We start from the raw sequence: 21,399 nt of genomic DNA, 5'->3' as shown, positions 1-21,399 counted from the left end.
ATTACCTTTATAATTATTTGAAATGTGTGTCTATGTATTTTGGGGGGATCCCCTATAGACTAGGTTTCTTGACCCCTTTTGTGGAATAAACCCCTTTGGTCTTCTGGAGAATCCCATAGGCCTCGTCTCAGAATAATGTTTTAAAATGCGTCACAGAAAGAATAGAAATTATATTGAAATATATAGTTCTAGCATCGGACCCCAGAGGTTTTCAAGGAGTATGGGATGGGTTACTCAGGGGATGTTTCTGAGGTGACATTAGTGTCTTCCTTCTTCCTTCCGTCTATAAATAAGCCCCCATTTCCATAGTCACCCTCACCCCGCCAATCTTTCCCTAGCTCAATCCAGTTTTTCTCATTTTTTTAGCCACCTTCATCTCTTGCTTAGCCCCGCCCACTTTCCATAACCACGCCCCTTCCTGGGGCCGCCCCATTCTAGACTCCTCCCCCCACAAAGTCCCGCCTTCCCCTCGATTACTTTTCTGTTCCCTGCCAATCACGCTGGGCCCCCGCGCCCCGCCCCCGCCCCTCCATCCAGCCTTTGGACAGCCTCTCCCGCAGGCGGAGGAGCTGTGGCTGCGGAAGGATGGAGCCCGCGGTGACCGGTGGCTTCTCTCCGGAGCAGTTCCGGGAGGCCTGTGCCGAGCTCCAGCAGCCCGCGCTGGCCGGGGCCGAGTGGCAGCTCATGATGGAGACCTTGGGCATCAGCATCTACCGGCTGCTGGACCAGGTAGCGGCCTGCCTGCTGCAGCACCGCGGGGCTGCCGCGTGCGTGCCAGGGCCAGCCTTCCCCGGGGGAACCGAGGGGCTGCAGCCGCGGAAATCCGGACCCGGGTTGCCTTCTGGACCTGGGAGGAGCGAGCGAGCCCTGGGGCGGCGCCTCCAGCTGACCTGGTCCAGTTTCTGAGAGTGGGGAGGTCATCAGAGTTCAGCCTTAGGTCTGAGGCCCCACGGGGGTGTGGTCTGTTAGAAGTGAACTGTCCAGTGCAAACGTGGGTCTGCTGATTCTTAGCCTCATGCACCTCCGAGTGGGTGCCAGGGGTGTGTGTGTGGGAAGGGGGGGGGCATCCTCGAGTTTGAATCTAGGTGGAAAAGAAAGGACTTTGCAGAGACTGGATGTGCAGGGTGGCTGGTATGTGGGGAGAGGAGTGTCGCTGCTGAGGAGGGACTTAACCATCAGCTCTAGCCATTCCAGGGACCTGCTTCTTTTGGCTGCTGCCTCTTCCTTGTAAGTTGCCCTTAATAACTTTAGTCTGAAGCTAAAGATTCACCAAAGGCCTTGGAGGAATGGAGCTGGTTATTAAGCAGGCCTCCAGGCGTTCCTGTAGGCCTTTGGAACAAGTGGCCTTCCAGGTGGGAGGATCATATTGCACCTGAGCCCTGTCATCAGTTGCTCTGTGTAATAGCAGTTCATGACAGTAGGTTAAAGGTCATCCTCAGGCAAGGTAAGTGAAATCCGGGTTTCTTGGCAGAGGACCAGAGGATTATAGTGTGAGAGCAGGGAGGAGCAGCTCTGGATGTCTTGCTACATATACCACTGGGTGTAGCAAGGTGAGCAAGTTCAAGGTCTCGGGCAGACAGAATTCATTTCCTAGGGAAATTTCAACAGTTACCTTTGGTGCAAAATTGGACAGGTTTTCAGACAAGATCCACTTATCTTCTCTCCGATTATTCCATTTTCCTTTACCAACCACATCCGGGCATTTGCCAAGGTGTGTGCATTCGACTGTTGAGACATATCTGACATCGGGCCCATTTCCTTCCCCTTTACCTTCCTACATGTTTGTCACTATACAGGGCACTTCTCACCTAGAATTGCAGTGACCTCTTCACTAGTTCCCAGCTTTCCATCCTACACACGACAGTCCAAACACCCAAGAGGCTATGATCTTATCACTCCCGTTTCAGTGGCATTGCTGATTGCAGAATTAATAATAACTGTTGTAACAGCGAATACATTTTGTCTTTCTTATGTTCCAAGCACTGTTTAAGTCCTTGCAGGTACTTAATCCTCACATCACCCCTAATGTTAGGTGCTATGTTTATACTTAAAAAAAAACCTGAATGGAAATGAATTTATGGAAATGTTAAGTTGCTTGTTCAAGATTTGAACTGGAATCAGAACTCAGCTATCTCGCTCAAGTCCTATGTCATAAATATGCTTCCATAGCGCCTCTCTGAAGCAAGGCAAACGTTGCCCACAGGTTATCCTGAACTAGCTGAACTAGTTTGGTCTTAAAAACATGTTATTATTATATTTTAATCTTTATTTAAAATTTATATTTTAAATAAAGATTAAAATATAATAATAACATTTTTTTATTATATCCCCTTTCCCCACATGGACCTCTTCCAACCCTCCCTCTCAAGGCCTTCACCGTAAACTAGTTTGGTCTTAACTCATCTTTGAACTAGTTTCGTCTTAATTCATCTTTCCAGCTTTATCTCCCATAACTCACACATACTGCTCCTGTCCTCTAGCCACCCATACTCCTTGCCCTTGTGGTCGGCAAACTGTGGTTCACAAGCCACATGCAGCTCTTTGGCCTCTTGAGTGTGCCTCTTCCACAAAATACCACAGCCTGGGCGAGTTTATTTTGAAGAAGTGGTGTTAGAAGAAGTTTAAAAGATTTGGCTCTCAAAAGAAATTTCTCTTTTGAAAAATATATTTTATTGATTTTCTGCAGAGAGGAAGGGAGAGGGATAGAGAGCTAGAAACATAGATCAGCTGCCACCTGCACACCCCTCACTGGGGATGTGCCCACAATCAAGGTACATGCCCTTGACCGGAATCGAACCTCAGACCTTTCAGTCTGCAGGCCAACGCTCTATCCACTGAGCCAAATTGGTTTTGGCTTAAAAGAAATTTCAATTTTACTGTTGATATTTGGCTCTATTATTAATGAGTTCATTGACCACTGCCTTACCCCATGGGCCTGTGCCTTTTTGCTTTTGTATTTTTTATCCCATAGTATCCATTGCCTGTAAGCTGAGACAGAGTGACTGGCTTTGTACTGTGTATTGTTTCCGTTGTGTATTGTTATGTAGCAGGGACCACTTCTGTCCTGTGGGGGGGACGTGAGTGGTATTTAGATAGTTCCTATCCCTACTAACCATTCTATATGTCTTACTCCCACCTGTTCTGGGATGAAGACAGTCATGGTACATTGATGTAAATTAGTGCGCTTTCACAAGTTTGGAGGATCCTAAGATTCCCATAGGCGTGCCATTGAGCCTCAGTGGACAGGACGGAGGGCCATTGCCCCTAGCCATGTTGACCACCATCTGTATTGAAATGTGGAGGCCCTATTGGCTCAGGCTACACACCTGCTCCTTCTTAGAACCCTCACAGGCCTTCAGCATCACCCAGCATGACTGGCCGCCTGGCCCACTTTGCTGAAGCCTCATTTATTTTCCAGGTTGACGCCCATCCTGTACCTCCCTCCGGTGAGAGAATTCCTTCAAAGCTTTAGTTAGTACATCTTTTCTTATGAACACCCATAGACTTGGGGTTGTTGTGTTTTCATTTCCATTTGTCTCAAGGAATGTTTTAATTTTGCCCTTGATCTCATTGTTAACACATTCACTGTTTAGTATGAATGTTATTTAGCCTCCATGTATTGGTGTGTTTTTCCGTTTTTTTTTCTTCCTTATAATTAAGTTCCAGTTTCATACCATTGTGGTTGGATAAGATGCTTGATATACTTTCAGATTATATTTACTGATAATATCCCAATAGACCCACCAACGACCCAGTTTACACCTATTGTCCCCGGAGAAAATTTTTACAACTGCCATTCTCGAAAGTGTGCCAGCTGGAATGGTAAATTATAGGGTGACCCTATATATAGCCACAGGCACTCAGACCACATATGACTTATCTAATGATGTGTTTGGAGAGTGCCGAGACCATGGAGTCCCGACCACATAGACCATGGACTCTGCTGTCAGATCACTGGCTTCATGCCCACAGTCGGCCTTTATTAGTTGTGTGACCTTCGGTGAGTTTTATAAACTCTCTTATTTATGGACGGATCATTTATATGAACTTTATTGACATGTCACTTACAAAGAATAAAACCCACTTATTTTAAGTGTAATTCAGTGGTGTTTAGTAACTGTATGCCGTTATGCCACCTTTACCACCAAGTACTTTTAGAACAGTTTTGTTGCTCCCATAGGAAACATCTTGCTCGTTTGCAGTCACCTTGTTCCCACTCCCAGCCACCAGTCTACCTCTCGTCTCTACCTTTTCTCAAAAGGTTTGCCTTTCCCTGGTTATTTCTCACAACTTCTCTAAGTCCCCATTTCTTTGTCTGAAGAATTGATATATCTCCTGTATCCTTGTGGATTTAGTGGGTTAACCTAGTGGTTGGCAAACTCAGTCAACAGAGCCAAATATCAACAGGACAATGATTGATATTTCTTTTGAGAGCCAAATTTTTTATTTTTATTTATTAAAAAATATATATTTTATTGTTTTTTTACAGAGAGGAAAGGAGAGGGATAGAGAGTTAGGAACATTGATGAGAGAGAAACATCAATCAGCTGCCTCCTGCACACCCTCTACTGGGGATGTGCCTGCAACCCAGGTACGTGCCCTTCCCGAATCGAAGCTGGGACCTTTCAGTCTGCAGGCCGATGCTCTATCCGCTGAGCCAAACTGGTTTCTTTTGCGAGCCAAATTTTTAAAACTTAAACCTCTTCTAACCTCTTCTAGACTCACCCAGGCCGTAGTATTTTGTGGAAGAGCCACACTCAAGGGGCCAAAGAGCTGCATGTGGCTCATGAGCCGCAGTTTGCCGACCCCGGGGCTAACCCATGTGAAGCATTCAGCCCAGTGTGTGTGGTATTTAGTAAGCTACCTCTCATGATCATTCTATATAGCTATCTGCAATCCTAAGAGATGAAACCTACCTTGCTTCCTTAGAGAGATCTGAACCAGTGAATCAGACTTAGCTCACCGTCTCCACGCAGTCTTGGTGCACATTTCCCAGTGGCAGCTGTAGCTTTGGCTCTTGCCATCAGAACTGGCTTTCTCTGGTGAGAAATGCTCACTTTTCCTACCATCTGAGGTTGTTGCTTGCCAGAGTGGCTGGCATTGGACAGCTTCTACAGCCGTAGGCATTATCCCTGAGGAATAGGAATGAGCTCTTCTGTGAAAAGCAAAGAAAATCCAGTGCACAGCACAGGGTGTGCTCAGGGCTGTCTGGAAGTTAGTGATGTACACGTAGATAAACACCATAAATTGAAGAGAACGAGTGAGGTTGGTGGAGGGGTGGGTAGAGGGGCTAGGGGTCCACCAGGGATTGATTCTCCACAATGTCAAATGCAAACATTGTGACATTTTGATGTTTCTCATGTATACACATGTTAGCTCTTACAGAATTTATTGTGCTTAGGATAAATACATGTACCGTTATTGGCAGTTCTGTTCCTCAACATATGTTAACCCTGTGAATGCAAGTGAAAAGAAATGGGACAGTTTTCTTGCATTCATTTGAATAACCGTTGCTAAGAAATGTAGCAGCTTGCCTGGCCAGTGTGGCTCAGTAGCTGTATCAACCTATGAACCAAGAGGTCATGATTCAATTCCCAGTCAGGGCACATGCCTGGGTGGTGGGCTCAAACCCCAGTGTTGGGCATACAGGAGGCAGCCGATCAATGATTCTCTCTCATCATTGATATTTCTCTCTCTCCTCTCTTCCCTTCCTCTCTGAAATCAATAAGAATATATTTTTTAAAAAGAAAGAAAGAAATATAGCAGCTTGATATGGAGACCAGTTAGCCAGAATACCAGGGCACCTCAAACAAATCCACCCCCCTCCCCCAGGTCTTCCTTTATAAAGTGAAGATAATAACATGCTGACTTAGAGGGATTATTGTGGCTATTAATTATTAAGCACAGTGCCGTCTTGGAGTAGGTACTTCATAGATATTCGTTTTCCCAAAAACATGCATTATTTTGCAGTTCTGAATCCTGAGTTCTTCAGTCTGGAAAAAGAGCGTCATATGGAATACTAATTACTTTTTATGGGATGAACTTTAGGCAGATCATCTAATTTAATCGTCATAGTCATGTCCTTAGGTAGGAACTCTCATTAGACCCACTGGGCCGCTGAGAAGAGCAAGGCCAGTTGGTGGGAGAGCTTAGACGCTATGCCTGCTGTGCCTCTGAGCCCCTGCCGTGAGCACCAGGCTGTAGTTTCTGGCTACAGTTTTCTGTATTTTCATGACTCTTTGGAATAACACAAAGGAAGACAGCACAGCCCTGCTTGGTTGAAAGTGATCATATTCATCCTTTCTCCATTCCCAGCTTTCCCTGGCTCTTATCTGAACCCCCCAAAGAGCATCTACAAAGTACCTCTTGGGGTGGTTGGAGGCCCATTGGACACACACTGGGCTTAGGGACTGAAGGGAGCATCTCTGTGGGAGGTCCATCCTGGGTGGTCTGGAGCAGAAGCACTGGCTTGGGGACTGGAAGGAACAGGTTCCCTCCCATCCAGGCTTTGCCACCAACAGTGTTGTTGACTGATGCTTGGCAAGTCACTGACATCTTTTACATGAAGGATCTAAGGCCCCTTCTGGCTGTAAAATGCTGTGTGATGGGTCTTGTTTACCTTAAGCATTAGCATGTGGTCTGCAACAGTGGCCTGGACAGAGTAGAGCTAAAGAAGGAGACATTGTGGGCAGTAGGAGCGGCCGGTGTCACCTTCTTTTTGTCCCAAGTACTAGCTGTAGAACTCAGGCACATGATTTAGCCTCACTGCAGTTCTTTGTATAAAGACGGAGGCAACACCAATGTTTCTGTCTACACTGAGTGGCCAGATAATTATGATCTCTGGACACATAATAATCTGGCACTCTATATATATATATATATATATATATATATATATATATATATATATATATATATATATATATAATTTGAGGAGGCCTGGTGCATGAATTCATGCATGGGTGGGGGTCCAGCCAGCCTAGCCAGGGGGAGGGGACATGGGCAGTTGGCTGGCCTGCCTGCTGGCTGAACTCCTGGTCGAGGGGACAATTTTCATACTAGCCTCTTATTATATAGGATATACACTGAGTGGCCAGATTATTATGCATTCAGAGGTCATAATAATCTGTCCACTCAGTGTATAAGGCAGTCAGAGCTATGTTAGAGAGCACATGAGATAATGAATATAAGTCAGGAAACGGCATCCTGCTGCGAGAAACAATCGCTGGCATTATTGAAATAACAGGCAGCAGGTCCCAGTGATGGGAAGACTTCAAATACGAAGTGCATGGCTGCTGCAGCGCTGTTGACAGGTCTCCAAAGGAAGTACTTTCCAAGCCAAAAAGCCAGCCCGAGCTTGATTTTTTCTCAAGGCTAAGTACGTGGTGGGTCCCAGCAAGACTGTAATTTTTTTTTCTTCTGAGTTACTTAATGGAAGGAGGCAGCACTTTCTATAAAAGGGTGTGTGGAGTTGTAGATATCTCTATATAAACTTAAATATACTTCTACTTAATGTTCATTGACAGGGTCTGATATCTCTCACTTCTCTTCCTTGGCCATGCATTTTAGCAATACTTATATACTTCCGTACTGTTGTGATGAAGTTACACATAATCATATTTAACTGTAAATGGTCGTATCTTATCAGCACTATTCTATCAATCTACTTTTCACTTTTTACATATGTTTTAGAGAGAGTGGAAGGGAAGGAGAGAGAGGGAGAGGAACATCGATTTGAGAGGGACCTCTCGCACAGGCCCTGGCTGGGATTGGGAATCAAACATGCAAGCCTTCAGTGTAGGTGCCCTTGACAGGAAATTGAACAACTGAGCCACACTGGCCAGGGTGTGGGTTCTTTTTTTCTTAATTGTAATGTGAGTCTTTTTTTAATTGTTTTTTTATAATTAAAAATTATTTTAAATTACAGTTGGCAGACAGTATTAGTTGCAGGTGTACAGCAGCGTGGTGATTAGACATTTATATAACTTACAGAGCGAACACCTTGAGAAGGCTCGTATCCATCTGACATCAGACATCAGTATTACAATACTATTGACTGTGTTTTTTAGCAAGAAAGAAGGGGGTGTCTTCTTCTGGTAACTGTATCGCACATTAAATATTGACCGATGCTTTCCCACTGAGTAATTCTTTTACTATGTGAAGCGTAGGAAGTTAAATGTTCTATAAGTGGAGCATTAGACAAGTAGATAGTGTGTTGTTTTCCAGTGTGATTGAAAAAAATGGAGCCATTCTTCATTGCGGTTTAAAACCTTTTGAGTAATCTCATTTGTATTAATTTATTGAAATGTTAGGAAGCTTAGAAGTGTAACTGCAACAAATGTTATAGAGAGCTTATAGCTCTACTTTTAAAGAGCAAAATCAATAGTAAAACTTTGCCCAAATTAAGCTAAGATTTGTACTTTTTTCTGTCAAATTGTACAAACAGTGGTACCCAATCCTGGTGAGATAATCTTTTGCTACTAGGGAGAGTATAAATTGGTATAAATTTTTTAAAACATTTAAAGTATAAAGAACCTTAAAATGTTAATATAATTTATCTCCAAGGAAGCTTTCCTAATGAAAAAGTTAGAATTATGGACCAATTTGGTCTGTATGAAATAATAGATTATTCCAGCAGTATTTATATTTGTAAAAATATTTGGAAACAGAAATAACTTAAAAGAATAACTAAGTTAGGTGTGATCTCTCCAGAGCTTCAATATAATATTGTTAAAAATAAGAAGATAAGCTGTTTATATCATTATTACCATTTTTGTAACATAAAGAAGTATTTATTTACTTAAAAGAAATGTGTCCATATTACCAATATACCAATAGGTATTTATGGATTATGGGGGGTCACATGCCATTTTCATTCATTCTTTTTTGGCATTTTCCAATTTTCCTATAATGAATATGAATTATTTCTACAATGCTAAAAACATTCACTGTATTTTTATTGATTTCAGAGAAGAATGGAGAGGGAGAGAGATTTAGAAACATCAATGATAAGAGAATCATAGATCAGGCTGCCTCCTGCACACCCCCTACTGGGGATCAAGCCCGCATCTCAGGCATGTGCCCTTGACCAGAATCGAACCCACAACCCTTCAGTCCTCAGGCTGGGCTCTATCCACTGAGCCAAACCGGCTAGGGCTCATTGTATTTTTTAAAAGACAAAATAAGAACACGAGTATATGTGCTGAGATCCTTTTTTAAAAAAAGAAAAGAAATAATGGGTGAAAAAAAAAGTGTTTTGACCCAGGACATTGGGTGGGGCCACGCAGCACTCGAAAAGAACTTTCTATTGCTAGACGAGGAAAGGTGTTACCGAGTATCTTGTTCCTGTGAGGTCTGGCCTTTCTCAGCGCTGCCTCAAAGGGAGTGTGTAAAGGAAGCCGTCACAATAGCTCGTTCTTCGGTGCTCACGTCAATCACCGCCTTCTATTCTCCTCTTCCTGCAGGGCTTCTGTTTTCTTTTCTGTGCAGGACTGAGGTCACCAGGGCTGTGGTGCCACTCAGGAGGGCCAGGAGCCAGTGTGGGGAAACAGTTTGTCTTCATTTACCCAGATGGCCAAAGCTAACCCATGTCAGGTTGGGGAGATAACGATCTCAAGACATTAATTGTCCCTTTTGCTCAGCCTGTGTGGAAAACAGGGCCCTCAATATTCCTGAACAAGGAGCTAATTGTCTTCCTTCCGACGGTGATGAAAACACGTGTGGGTCTAAATGCAGGCGAGGGGTACACCCTCACTACCTTTCCAGATGTGAGTGTGAGGGGCGGGGCAGGAGGGAGAGGTTTCTCCCGAGGTCTGTCCTTCCTCTGGGGCACCCATGGCCCAGCACGTAGGGGGTTCAGGTCTGTTAGTTTGTCACTCTCTGACAGGAAGCCCTTGGTATCAAGCCACTTAACTTCTGGAGCTGGAAAATCCTTCTGGATTTCATTGCAATTTGGCTTTCTCTTCCTTGCCAGGTGCCTGCGATTCCTAAACTGGGTATTTCACCCCTGGGTTATGCCACCTGAGCTAGGAGACCCTGGAACAGGCCTCATGATGTCTGGAAAGATACACCGTGCTTACCCCCTTGACTTCACATGAGTTTCCAGCATGGCGCTGCAGAGGATGGCTTCGCTTAGGCACAATTACCCAGTAACATGACGTTAGCACATGGACGTTGAGTGGCTCTAAAGGCTTGCTTTCTGTTGGTTTGTCTTTGCAATGACCTTTGAGGGCCCCTGGTTTAATTCTCAAATTAGAGCCTTTAGGCAAGGCCACCGTTAGGAAGTTCAAGTTGCCATTGGGAGAGTGCAAATGTGTAGTGGCCAACTGCAGCCCAGGACCCTCGCAGACAAGGGTTCTTAGACTTTGGAATCTAGAAACTATTGTTTTTTCCTGAATAAAAGGGGCGAATATGATCTGCAACGATGTTTCTTCCCCTTTATGCACAAGTGCTTTATATAAAAGAGAAGCAGTGTTGACAAATTCCGTCTTAGGACTGATAAAACGGTGTATTGGGTTCATTAGGCCCCGTGGAATCCAAAACAGTAACTTGTCCCCTGAATGCTAGCTGTCTATGTGACACCCCCTACTTACATGTTTAATAAGCACCCCAAACTCAAGGGGTAACCCTTGATTACCCCACAGCCCACAAATGACCTCTCCCCCAAAGTGTTTTATTTTATTTTTTCCTTACAAAAAGGAGCTCCCCATTTGCCTGGTTGTTCAAGCAAAGGTTCTGAGAGTTATCCTCACTTCTTTGCTTTCTCTTTCCCTTAGCCAGTCTGTCCCCACCACAATTGTTGTCATGACTTCTAAAATATATCCCTAAGTCACTGACCTCTCCCCGTCACTGTTGTTACCACCCCATTCAGATCACTGTCTTCTCTTATCTGCACTATGGCACTGTCTTCTAATCCACTTTCTTACTCTCTTAGGATCTCTTATCTGCCAAGCAGTGATTTATCTGCTTCTTCATCATCATGCCACCAAGATGATGGGAAGGGACTTGATAACTGGCGTGGCATGAACCCCATCCTCAGCTGTTGTTCACACGCTGTGCCGTCCAGCTGTCTCGCAACTTGAGAATCAATAGGTTGTTTCTGCCTGTTCTGTTTCTACAGCAGACGGGACTGTATGAGTATAAAGTCTTCGGAGTTCTGGAGGACTGCCCGCCGGCTCTGCTCGCAGACGTCTATATGGACTTAGACTACCGAAAACAGTGGGACCAGTATGTCAAAGGTGAGTAACACCCACTGTTTTTTTAAAAAGTCAACTAGGAAGTAGACTCTATTGTTACTTATTCTACCAAGCGGAAAGCAACAGGTTTAATTTCTACTCTGTTATGTTTCATTTTAAAGTTTGGCATAAACGCCTTACGTGCTGGGCTGAAAGGTGCCTTTGCTATTCCCAGGACTTGCTCTTTGCACGCTTTCCGGTCCACTCTCCAGTTTGCTCAGCGGGCCACTCTGTTCTCTCTATAAGTTGGTTGTCATCTGTATACCTACGTATCATGGAAGGCTTCTAGGAGGAGGTGGTGTCTGAGCTTTGTTTTGGGAGTGGAACACAAGAATACTATATGTGAGGAAGTTAGGGTAAGGGGATGAGTGGTGCAAGGGCATTCCATGCCCAGAGAAGAGCACGAGTCAAGTAGGAAAATGTGAAACAGCATGATATGTACAAATTGTGAGCAATTGGGCAGCAGAATCTGGAATTAGGGTGGGAAGAGGGTTCAGATCCCCAAGGCCTAGGCTGGCTGCCAGTCTGCAGTCCTTAGACTGTACCCTATGGGTGATGGAGAGTTATGAAAGGCATTAAACAGGGGATCCTCTGCCGTAGAGCTGGGAGAGACCTCTGCCATCTCAGTCACAGTGGCATAGAACTATGGAGTTGCCAAGGGGCACACAGACTCTGAAAGACCCTTGTCGTCAGGTTTCCTGGTTGCAAGTAACGAAAATGCTAACGAATACCCATGTAAGAAAAGGAAAATGTTTACTGGTTCGTGGCATTGAAAACTCCACGGATGTCTGGCTTCCAGGAGAGCTGCCTCCAATACTTGACTCACTTCTCCATCTTTTGACTCCGTTTTTCCGCCTGAATCCTCAGCCAGATTCCTATGTCATGTCATGCAAAGATGCCACCAGAAGATCCAGGCTCATGAGTAACCATATGGCTAACCCCAGAGGAACAGGAACGAGAACCCCACTTCCTGCTGCTGGCAGCCGGAGCCCAGGATTGGCTCTCATCGGCTCAGCTGGACCACGTGCTTATTTCCCGTGGCCCTTTCTCATGCTTTTGGGTCACTTACTGTATTCAGATATGCTTCGTATCCAGAGGGAATTGTGATGCTTGCCCATCCAAGGGACAAACTGTTTTCCCTGTCTCAGTTTCCCTAGAAGCCATTCCGAAGTGACGGAAGTGGCCCATGAGGTGCACATATATGTCTTCAGTTTGAGAGAGAGCAGCGTGAGGAAGCAGGCAGCATGTAGAATCCATTTTCTGGGGATGGTCCCAGCAAAGGCATCCTGACTTTGAGGCAGACAGTTGCAGAGCTTCTGACATTTGGTTCTCATGCCATGGTGTCTGGTTCACCCGACTGGCTTCTCTGGAACAATCCTGCAATCTAAACCTAACTCTGGTCCTCCTGGGTATTCTGTGGGCTCCCTGAGGGCCTTTACTAAGCCACTTCTCAGCTTAAACCTGCTTGAGTGGCCAAGCTAAGACCCTAGCCAGAGGTCCCTGAACTAACTCCCATGGGCATGTCTTGCCACTTTTCCAGCCCTGGGATTGATGCTGAGCAAGCTTTGCTTAAACCACATAGTTGGGAAGGAGGGGAAGTTGATGCCTTGAAGAAGCAGTGAGATGCTAGTTCATAAACAGAGCATGAGAAAGCAACAGGTGTCCACCTCTTCCCTTCCTTTCAAGGGCTGTCTTCTATCCCTGTGGCACCAGTGGCTGGGCAAGCACTTTATTAGATTTTCTTTTATTTTTTTAAAAAATATTTTATTGATTTTTCACAGAGAGGAAGAGAGAGGGATAGAGAGTTAGAAACATCAATGAGAGAGAATCATCGATCAGCTGCCTCTTGCACACCCCCTACTGGGGATGTGCCCGCAACCAAAGTACATGCCCTTGACCGGAATCGAACCCAGGACCTTTCAGTCTGCAGGCCAATGCTCTATCCACTGAGCCATACTGGTCCCGGCTATTAGATTTTCTTTTAAAAACTAAGTTAAACAATATGTTCTTTCCTCATCTGCTTCTCAAGGCACCCTTGGCTTGGCTTCCTCTATAATGTTAGGGAGATGTTTGCAGTACATCTGGGTGAGAGGGAATACATATAATTGAATTCCTTTGCTACCTCCCTCCAAGAGCGGCTGCTGTTTGCACACCAGAGCATGATGGGGTAGTCAGGAGATTTCTGTGGCATAGTGCACAGAAACAAGGGAGAGAAGCAAGATACTTCACCACAGTGACGCCACTTTCTCTTTGTCCAGGAAGGACACTGCCTTCTCCAGAACCTTTCTTTCCCAGCTAAAAACGCTAGGCCAGTGGTCGGCAAACTCATTAGTCAACAGAGCCAAGTATCAACAGTACAAAGATTGAAATTTCTTTTTAGAGCCACATTTTTTAAACTTGAACTTCTTCTAATGCCACTTCTTCAAAACAGATTCTCCAAGGCCGTGGTATTTTGTAGAAGAGCCACACTCAAGGGCCCAAAGAGCCGCATGTGGTTCGTGAGCTGCAGTATGCCAGCCACGGTGCTAGACTAAGCAACTCTGTCCTCAGCCAGTGGTCATGTCTTAAAATCTAGAGGGGAAAAGGTCTTAAAAGCAAAATTGTTGGTACTCTAGTGACATCTGGTGGTTACCCTGATCTTGAAACCTGAAGGTTTATTCTTGCCTGATTCATTGCTCTCTAATTGAGAATCCTGTTTTCGCTCTGAGTAGACCAGTTTTGTTGGGTTCCTTGATGTTGACTCTGCTTTTATATTCACTGGACCGTGTCCTTAGGCAACAAGCTGTCAGTGGTAACGAACGGGCCTGACTATTTTAGAATTCTGTGCTGTATGCATGAATGGTTTATTATGTTCTACGAGCTCATCCTACGTAGGCTTCATGTTAATTGAAACCAAAGAGGCTTCCAGAAATATTAACTTCCTTTGTTCTCCTTAGAACTCTACGAAAAAGAATGCAACGGCGAGACTGTGGTCTACTGGGAAGTGAAGTACCCATTTCCCATGTCCAACAGGGATGTATCCTTTCCCAGGGGGCACCGTTTCTTGACTTTCTAAGGATTGCTGGGCACCGGGGCCATCGTCCAGTGGTGGTCTGTCCAGCAAGTGTGGACACCATTGTCTTTGATCCTTGCAGAAGCATCTGCCACACCTGTTATTGCACCCTGTGCAGCTTTTGGAAACCTCAGAGTGGGAACTCTGGGCCTGACCACGTGGAGCATCTGTAACTGTGGTCACTGGAGGGCAGCCTCTACTTTCCTGAGATGTTTCCTAGGGCTCGAAGTTGTTTTGCTTGAAGAATTGAGGACTTGGGAAGACCTTTTAATCAAGTTTAACACACTCCCCAATCTAGAGAAAGGTAAAGTGACAGAGGCATCCGTACAGGTGATGAGTGGCACAGTGGGGACTAGAGCCCCCACACTTTCAGCTCTCCTCAGACCTCTTCATGTTTTATGGACCCCACAGTGGTCCCTCCATCACTCTTGGCTCTGGACACTGCATATGTGCTTCTTCTCCTCAATTTCCTTATGTATCTTATGATGCAGTTGAATGGAATGTGGGGAGTTAGAGCTACCACTCAGAGTCCTAAGAAGCCTGGGAGGGTGGGATGGGACTTTGCTGGGTGAGAGGTACGGGGGTAGGATGACGGACAGGCAAGCTTTCTCTTTAATCATAGCAGCTGAGCTTCTATTCACACACTGAATTTCCATATAAAGGGGCTCGTTGATGAAAACATAACTCGTGGAAACCACTGAATTATGTGATCACTGGATCTTTTCTAGCCCTAACATTTTGTAAGTCAGTTGGTTCCTAAATAATTATTCCCTAAAAAGAGAGGGAGTGTATGGGTGTGTTCTATGTGTTTTGTCTGTGTGTGCTTTTGTGTCTTTCTGGCCCCCAACTAGATTTTAAACTCTATAAAGGTTTATTTTTTGCCACAGTTCCCACATCCTGCTAGATAGCTTACATTGCACATGGCATGTATTTCAACAAATTGTGGGTTACTTAACCCCTTAGATTTTATGTAGTTTTCTCTAATCCTACCGACAACAATCATCAGTCAACAGGCAACATCATCCCCATTTCACAGTGAGGGAAACTGAGGCAAAGAGAAGTTCGAAACTTGACTCAGGTTCACCCAGCTGGTGGGTGGAAAAGGCAGGTTTGGGACCAGGTCCAGCTGTCTCCAGAGATGGTGATCTTGACCAGGCCATGGACCTGCCTCTCTGACCTCACAGGGTCACTGCTGGGTAGGTAATCACAGGGGTGAATACTCAGGACTCCTTAAACTTATATTTAATTGGCTTTCCTGTGTCACATGATACCAGGAGTTGTTTTTAGTCTTTCTATATGCATATACGGGTATGTCTCTCTAATAAGGGTTGTTACATTTTTGAAAACAGAGAATAGTGCAGTGGTAAACAACATTCATTTTGGAGAGAAAGAGCCCAGGTTGTGCATGCAGCCATCCTCTGGTTTGCTGCATGACCTTGTGTGACCTTGGAAAAGGCCTTTTGGGTCCCTGGGTGAACTGGTTGTTCTCCAGTCATAGGCCCTGTGGCATGCTGGACCTCCCAACCGCCAAATTTTAATCATTATGTGTATCAAGTTAATTTTTCCTCAGTGGAGTGTCAGGTGACATCTATCACATGAGCTGAGTAAGTTGTGGGAGAAAGTGGGGCAGTATTTGCTGTGAAGTGGGAGAGAGGGGATCCGGAGCCAAAGGTAACACCATTTCTTCCCTAAAACATTTGAAAACTTTATTCCCCATGACTTAGAGACGGAGGGCAATGGACCATCACTCGGGCTGCCTGAGTGATGAGTGGTACAACTGTGGGTGCTTTTGAGACTCTGAGGTGTATGGGGCTGTGGTTGTTGCTATTACAGTAAGTGCAACTCTGTTATACTGAGAGTGATTTTTTTTTTTAATTGTCTTAGGCATTTAATTCTTAATAGTGTTAAATCTAAAATTCTGTCCTTGGAAAGTATACAGGCAAAGAGTTGAGCCCATCCACCTATGAAAGTTAAATAGGTTTTGAAGCCAGATGTGGGTTCCGATTCAGGTTTCATCACTTCAGCGGGACGGTGGGACCAGGGGCATGTGTCTTTACCTCTCCGGTGTAATGTCATCTGTTAGATCAGGGTATTTGTACTGAACTCATGGTGACTTTTCAGGATCAAAATAGATGCTATAGGGCAGTGGTTGGCAAACTGCAGCTTGTGAGCCACATGCTGCAGTTTGCCCCCTTGAGTGTGGCTCTTCCACAAGATACCACGGCCTGGGTGAGTCTTATTTTGAAGAAGTGGCCTTAGAAGAAGTTTAAGTTTAAAACATTTGGTTCTCAAAAGAAATTTCAATGGTTGTACTGTTGATATTTGGCTCTGTTGACTAAGGAGTTTGCCGACCACTGAATAAGGAGATGGGGCAGGTGGGTGAAGTAACAGTTCCAGGGAGACCATGGGAGGAACAGAACCCCGCCTTTGGCTTCTGGCTTGGGGTGCTTTCCTTCTGCCCATCTGAGATGCTGGTGTGATGTCATGCCTTGACTGGCACTGCAGTATGTCTACATCCGGCAGCGGCGAGAGCTGGACGTGGAAGGACGGAAGATCTACGTGGTCCTGGCCAAGAGCGCTTCCGTGCCACAGTTTGCTGAGAGGCCGGGCGTGATCCGGGTGAAGGGGTACAAGCAGAGCCTGGCGATTGAGAGCGATGGCAAGAAGGGGAGCAAAGGTAAAGCCAGGGTGCATGTGGGCACACCGGCCAGGGCCACCCATGCGAAGGGCACGCTGATCGTGAGGCATATAAATGCATGATCCTCGTTCCCTGAGGTCAGACCCAGAAGGAGAGCAGGGAGGTAGCAGGTAACTTGGGTGGATTCTCTCCTCGGCCTTGTCTTCCCGGGCATTTCTATCAATATGTAAACATTTTTGAAAACATAGTCAATGTACATTTTGCTGCTATTTATTAACTACCTGGCAAGTGCCAGACACTTGGATAGAGTCTCATTATTTCTTCATTCACTAACCCAGTGGTCGGCAAACTGCGGCTCGCGAGCCACATGCGGCTCTTTGGCCCCTTGAGTGTGGCTCTTCCACAGGGGTGCAAGACAAACATGGAGAGAGATTCAGTTCATCCAGGAAACTTGGCTGGAGTACAAGGTGGATGTTTAAATCTGACCTGATCCACTCTTTACTGACTGTTGTCCGGGTGAAATAGAACATCAGAGTCCACCAGAGGGCTCAGCATTGACTCCAGGTGGGTCCTATGGGTGGGGCAAAGAACCTATAGGAATATTTGAGGGACAGCTCCTTCTCAGCAAAAACTCAGTCTCAGGGCTTGCCTACTCAAGTTCAAACCATGAGAAGAGCTGGGGCAGAGAGTGGGGCACATGGCCCCTGCCCTATTGGCATGAGAGGGCCTTGAACTGGAAACAAAATCCAAGCCACAGTTCTGATGCCTGTTAACAAGTTGACTTTGACAAGTCAACCCACACTTCTTAGTCTCCATTTTACCCAGCATACACTGGGGTTTAATTTCACCAACTCCTTACAATTGTTAGGTTAGTGCATTGGTCGGCAAACTCATTATTCAACAGAGCCAAATATCAACAGTGCAACGATTGAAATTCCTGTTGAGAGCCAAAAACCGACTTCTGCGCATGGGCCACGAAGTTTCAATCACACTGTATGTGCGTGCCCGCACGTGGTAGTCTGTGGAAGAGCCACACTCAAGGGGCCAAAGAGCCGCATGTGGCTCGTGAGCCGCAGTTTGCCGACCACTGGGTTAGTGAATGAAGAAATAATGAGACTCTGTCCAAGTGTCTGGCACTTGCCAGGTACTTAATAAATAGCAGCAAAATGTACATTGGCTATGTTTTCAAAAATGTTTACATAGAAATGCCCTGGAAGACAAGGCCGAGGAGAGAATCCACCCAAGTTACCTGCTACCTCCCCGCTCTCCTTCTGGGTCTGACCCTGAAGCGGGAGGTTCCCAGGGTTTGTGGCTGCACCTTTCTGACCGGTTTTCTCCTGCTGACTCGTGCTTTCTCTCCCCCTCTAGTGTTCATGTACTACTTCGATAACCCAGGTGGCCAGATTCCGTCCTGGCTCATTAACTGGGCCGCCAAGGTGAGCTCCCAGGAGGCCGAGGGGGGAAGTGTGTCTGACAAATGTTGACTCAGCCCGTGGGGCTGTCAGGCCGGAGAGACACGCTGTCTCAGGCCTAATGAGGCTCTTTTATGAAGCAGCGTGGTTGAGTGACCACGGTTGGGACCGGGGTTGCCAACACCCAGGATGAAGCTGGGGCAAAAGACAAAGAATCCTTCGCTGGAATGCCAGCCCCTCCCTGCCTGTGCCCCAAGACCCCGCCAGGATCACTCTCTGGAACCTCGGGACAATAGCCTGCTCCCCGTGCGGACAATGGTGCCTTTGGAGCCTGTGTCTGCTTTCGGAGGAGCTGGCCTGGCTGGGGAGACAGCCTGACGGCTCCGCGCCTGGGGGAAGCCTCCGGTTTTGTTCCTGTGGTTTTGCTCTGTTGCTCTGTGAGGGGAGGGAACCACAATGGTCGCCCCGATCCCTGGAGACTGCCGAGGCGCCTGCTTCACCGGGACCGGTCTGCCTGCTGTGTACAAGCCCTACTAACCGGCTGGAGGGCTCATCAGACCCCCTGGGAGCGGGACAAAGCTCAGAGGCTTTGGGTCAAACCCAAGTGAATTTGAATCCAGGCCCTGCTCTGTGTAATTAATTGATGGAAGCCTTTGAGTTTTTCCCTTTTAAAAGGACCTGGGTATATTACCTACTTCGTAGAGTGGGTGTAGATAAGACAAGGTCTGTGGAAAGTCTTGCACAATGGCCCACACTCACTAAACAATAGTGGGTATATTCCAGTGGTCGGCAAACTCATTAGGCAACAGAGCCAAATATCAACAGTACAACAATTGAAGTTTCTTTTGAGAGCCGAATTTTTTTAAACTTCAACTTCTTCTAATGCTACTTGTTCAAAATAGACTCGCCCAGGCCGTGGTATTTTGTGGAAGAGCCACACTCCAGGGGCCAAAGAGCCGCATGTGGCTGGAGAGCCGCAGTTTACTGACCACTGGTATATCCAGCCTCAGGCCCCCAAATCCTCACCAGTCTCTGCTTCTGCAAAGCGGGTCCTTCCACTTCTTCAGAGGAGCTGACAACCCAGCCCCATCCCATTTCTCATGTTTTCTTTTTCTTTTCAAGAAACGGTGTCTCCGAAATGTGTTAGCTTTCATTAGCAAGAGCCAAAGTAGAAGGCAGTGTCTCGCAACAGTGGCCTCTGCAGTCTAGTCTCATCTGCGCCTTGGATCTTAGCTTTTGCCTGTGACAACTTGAAATCCCGTCTAGGCCCTGTTGTCTTTCCTCCTCCTCCTTCTTCTACTTTTTGAAATATATTTTATTGATTTTTTTCAGAGAGGAAGAGATAAGGATAGAGAGTTAGAAACATCAATGAGAGAGAAACATCAATCAGCTGCCTCCTGCACACCCCCCACTGGGAATGTGCCCACAACCAAGGTACATGGTCTTGACTAGAATCAAACCTGGGATCTTTCAGTCCCCAGGCCGACGCTCTATCCACTGAGCCAAACTGGTTTCAGCTGTTTTCTTTCCTTCTTTCCCAAGTCGCCTTTGTCTCCCCGAACCAGGAATCGGGGGTGATTGCTGTGAGAACCTAGACGTGACAGTCTCCTTTGCTTTGCAGAATGGAGTCCCTAACTTCTTGAAAGACTTGGCGAAAGCCTGTCAGATCTACCGCCAGAAAACCTAAGGAAGGGCCTTGGGAACCTTGTGCCCACGGACCGACATCTGTGGAAGAGCCACAACCCATGGATCCTCAGCCTTCCTTTCACTTTCCCGTCCTCAAAGGCCGGCACTCTCTCCAGCTCGGCCCCAGCCTACGCGTGTGCCTGACACCCGGCTTCCTTTCCCACTCTCGCTGCCCTGGGACCCGCTGGCTGCCTCCTTCCACGGTTGAATGTGCGTCAGATGAGGGAAACTTCTGCTTGTTTGTTTTTTCAAAAGGGAAGTCCTCAGTAGGGAACACAATCACTCCATTGTGCCTTTGGAAGGGGATGGGTGGGTGGAGAAGCCACTACCACAACAAAAAAAACCATACACACGCTAATAAGAATGCCCCCTCCAGGCAAGCTGGCTCCTGCCCAGAACTGGATTTCTTGTGACTCTGACTCCAGAGGGGCTGCTGGAAGTTGCATTTCCTGCAGAGTTGGCTCTCAGTGCGCCAAGACTGGGAGGCTGTGTATGTCCCTTTGCCTTAAGTCTGGTGACTTGATTTGGCTGGGGTCCGAGGGGATTATCCAATAACAGTCTCTGCCCATCTCCACAGCTAGGGGATCACAAGCTGCTTTGATCTGAAAAACACTGTAGGCCTGCCTAAGCATATGACTATGATGTGACCACCATTTTTTCCTCATCACCCATGCCTGGATGTTTCTCTATCTCTTATGCCACTGGGGAAAGGTTGGCCACACCTCACTAGCTCTTTGTTTTACTGGAAATGGAGCATCTGGATGGCTCTGGTAGTTAACCAAAGCCAAGATGCTTTGCACACGGCCCTGTGATAAAGTGTCCTTATAGGCAATATGACGGATTTCCCATCTGGAACGTTTGGGGACGTTGACAGGATCATGGTCCACAGCCAGGGACATATTAATGAGGGACTTGGTTGAGTCTGACCTTTTTTCTCAGGAATCCTCCCCAAGTTGTCTACCCACCACCTCAAAGATTTCTATGTTTTCTCCTGAATTTTGGTTATCCTGTGACACAGCCTTGATGATCTCAGAAAATGTTTAAGCACTGTGTGTGACGGTGTCAACCTCGAACAGGCGTAGACATTCGGGAGATGAAGCCAGAAGCCAGGGGTTTATTGAAACGGGATATCTCAGACTGCACGTTTTCTCTCTGGGAAGGAAAGTGATTGAAGACCAAATAAATACAGAGTGGCTTCTATTTATCCTGTGTGCAGCTTCCTTACCACCTGGTTCTTTCTGTGAGAAGGAATCACTTTGGTCTCTTTGGTTTACAAGTCACATCTGACCGAACTCATGGACTTAAAACAAAAAACACACACAAAAAAGAATTTTAGGCTCACTTACCTGCAAGGCCATGTGAAGAAGGGCTTCAGGT

At 46.2% G+C, this 21,399-nt stretch overlaps 1 protein-coding gene across 1 annotated transcript; it reads left to right on the top strand.

Annotated features, from left to right (window-relative positions):
• The first annotated feature begins 516 nt into the window (after positions 1-516).
• LOC118728098 (phosphatidylcholine transfer protein) lies at positions 517-21,222 on the top strand. The gene is made up of 6 exons (XM_036454351.2): positions 517-729; positions 11,120-11,237; positions 14,171-14,250; positions 16,792-16,963; positions 18,293-18,360; positions 19,958-21,222. Exons 1-6 carry the CDS (start codon positions 586-588, stop codon positions 20,021-20,023), a joined length of 648 nt encoding a protein of 215 aa, XP_036310244.1. The 5' UTR covers positions 517-585; the 3' UTR covers positions 20,024-21,222.
• The last annotated feature ends 177 nt before the right edge of the window (positions 21,223-21,399 follow it).

The sequence above is a fragment of the Pipistrellus kuhlii genome, unplaced genomic scaffold (genome assembly GCF_014108245.1).
Source record: "Pipistrellus kuhlii isolate mPipKuh1 unplaced genomic scaffold, mPipKuh1.p scaffold_m20_p_28, whole genome shotgun sequence".
NCBI lineage: Eukaryota > Metazoa > Chordata > Mammalia > Chiroptera > Vespertilionidae > Pipistrellus > Pipistrellus kuhlii.
This window is presented reverse-complemented; position numbering and strand designations above follow the sequence as displayed.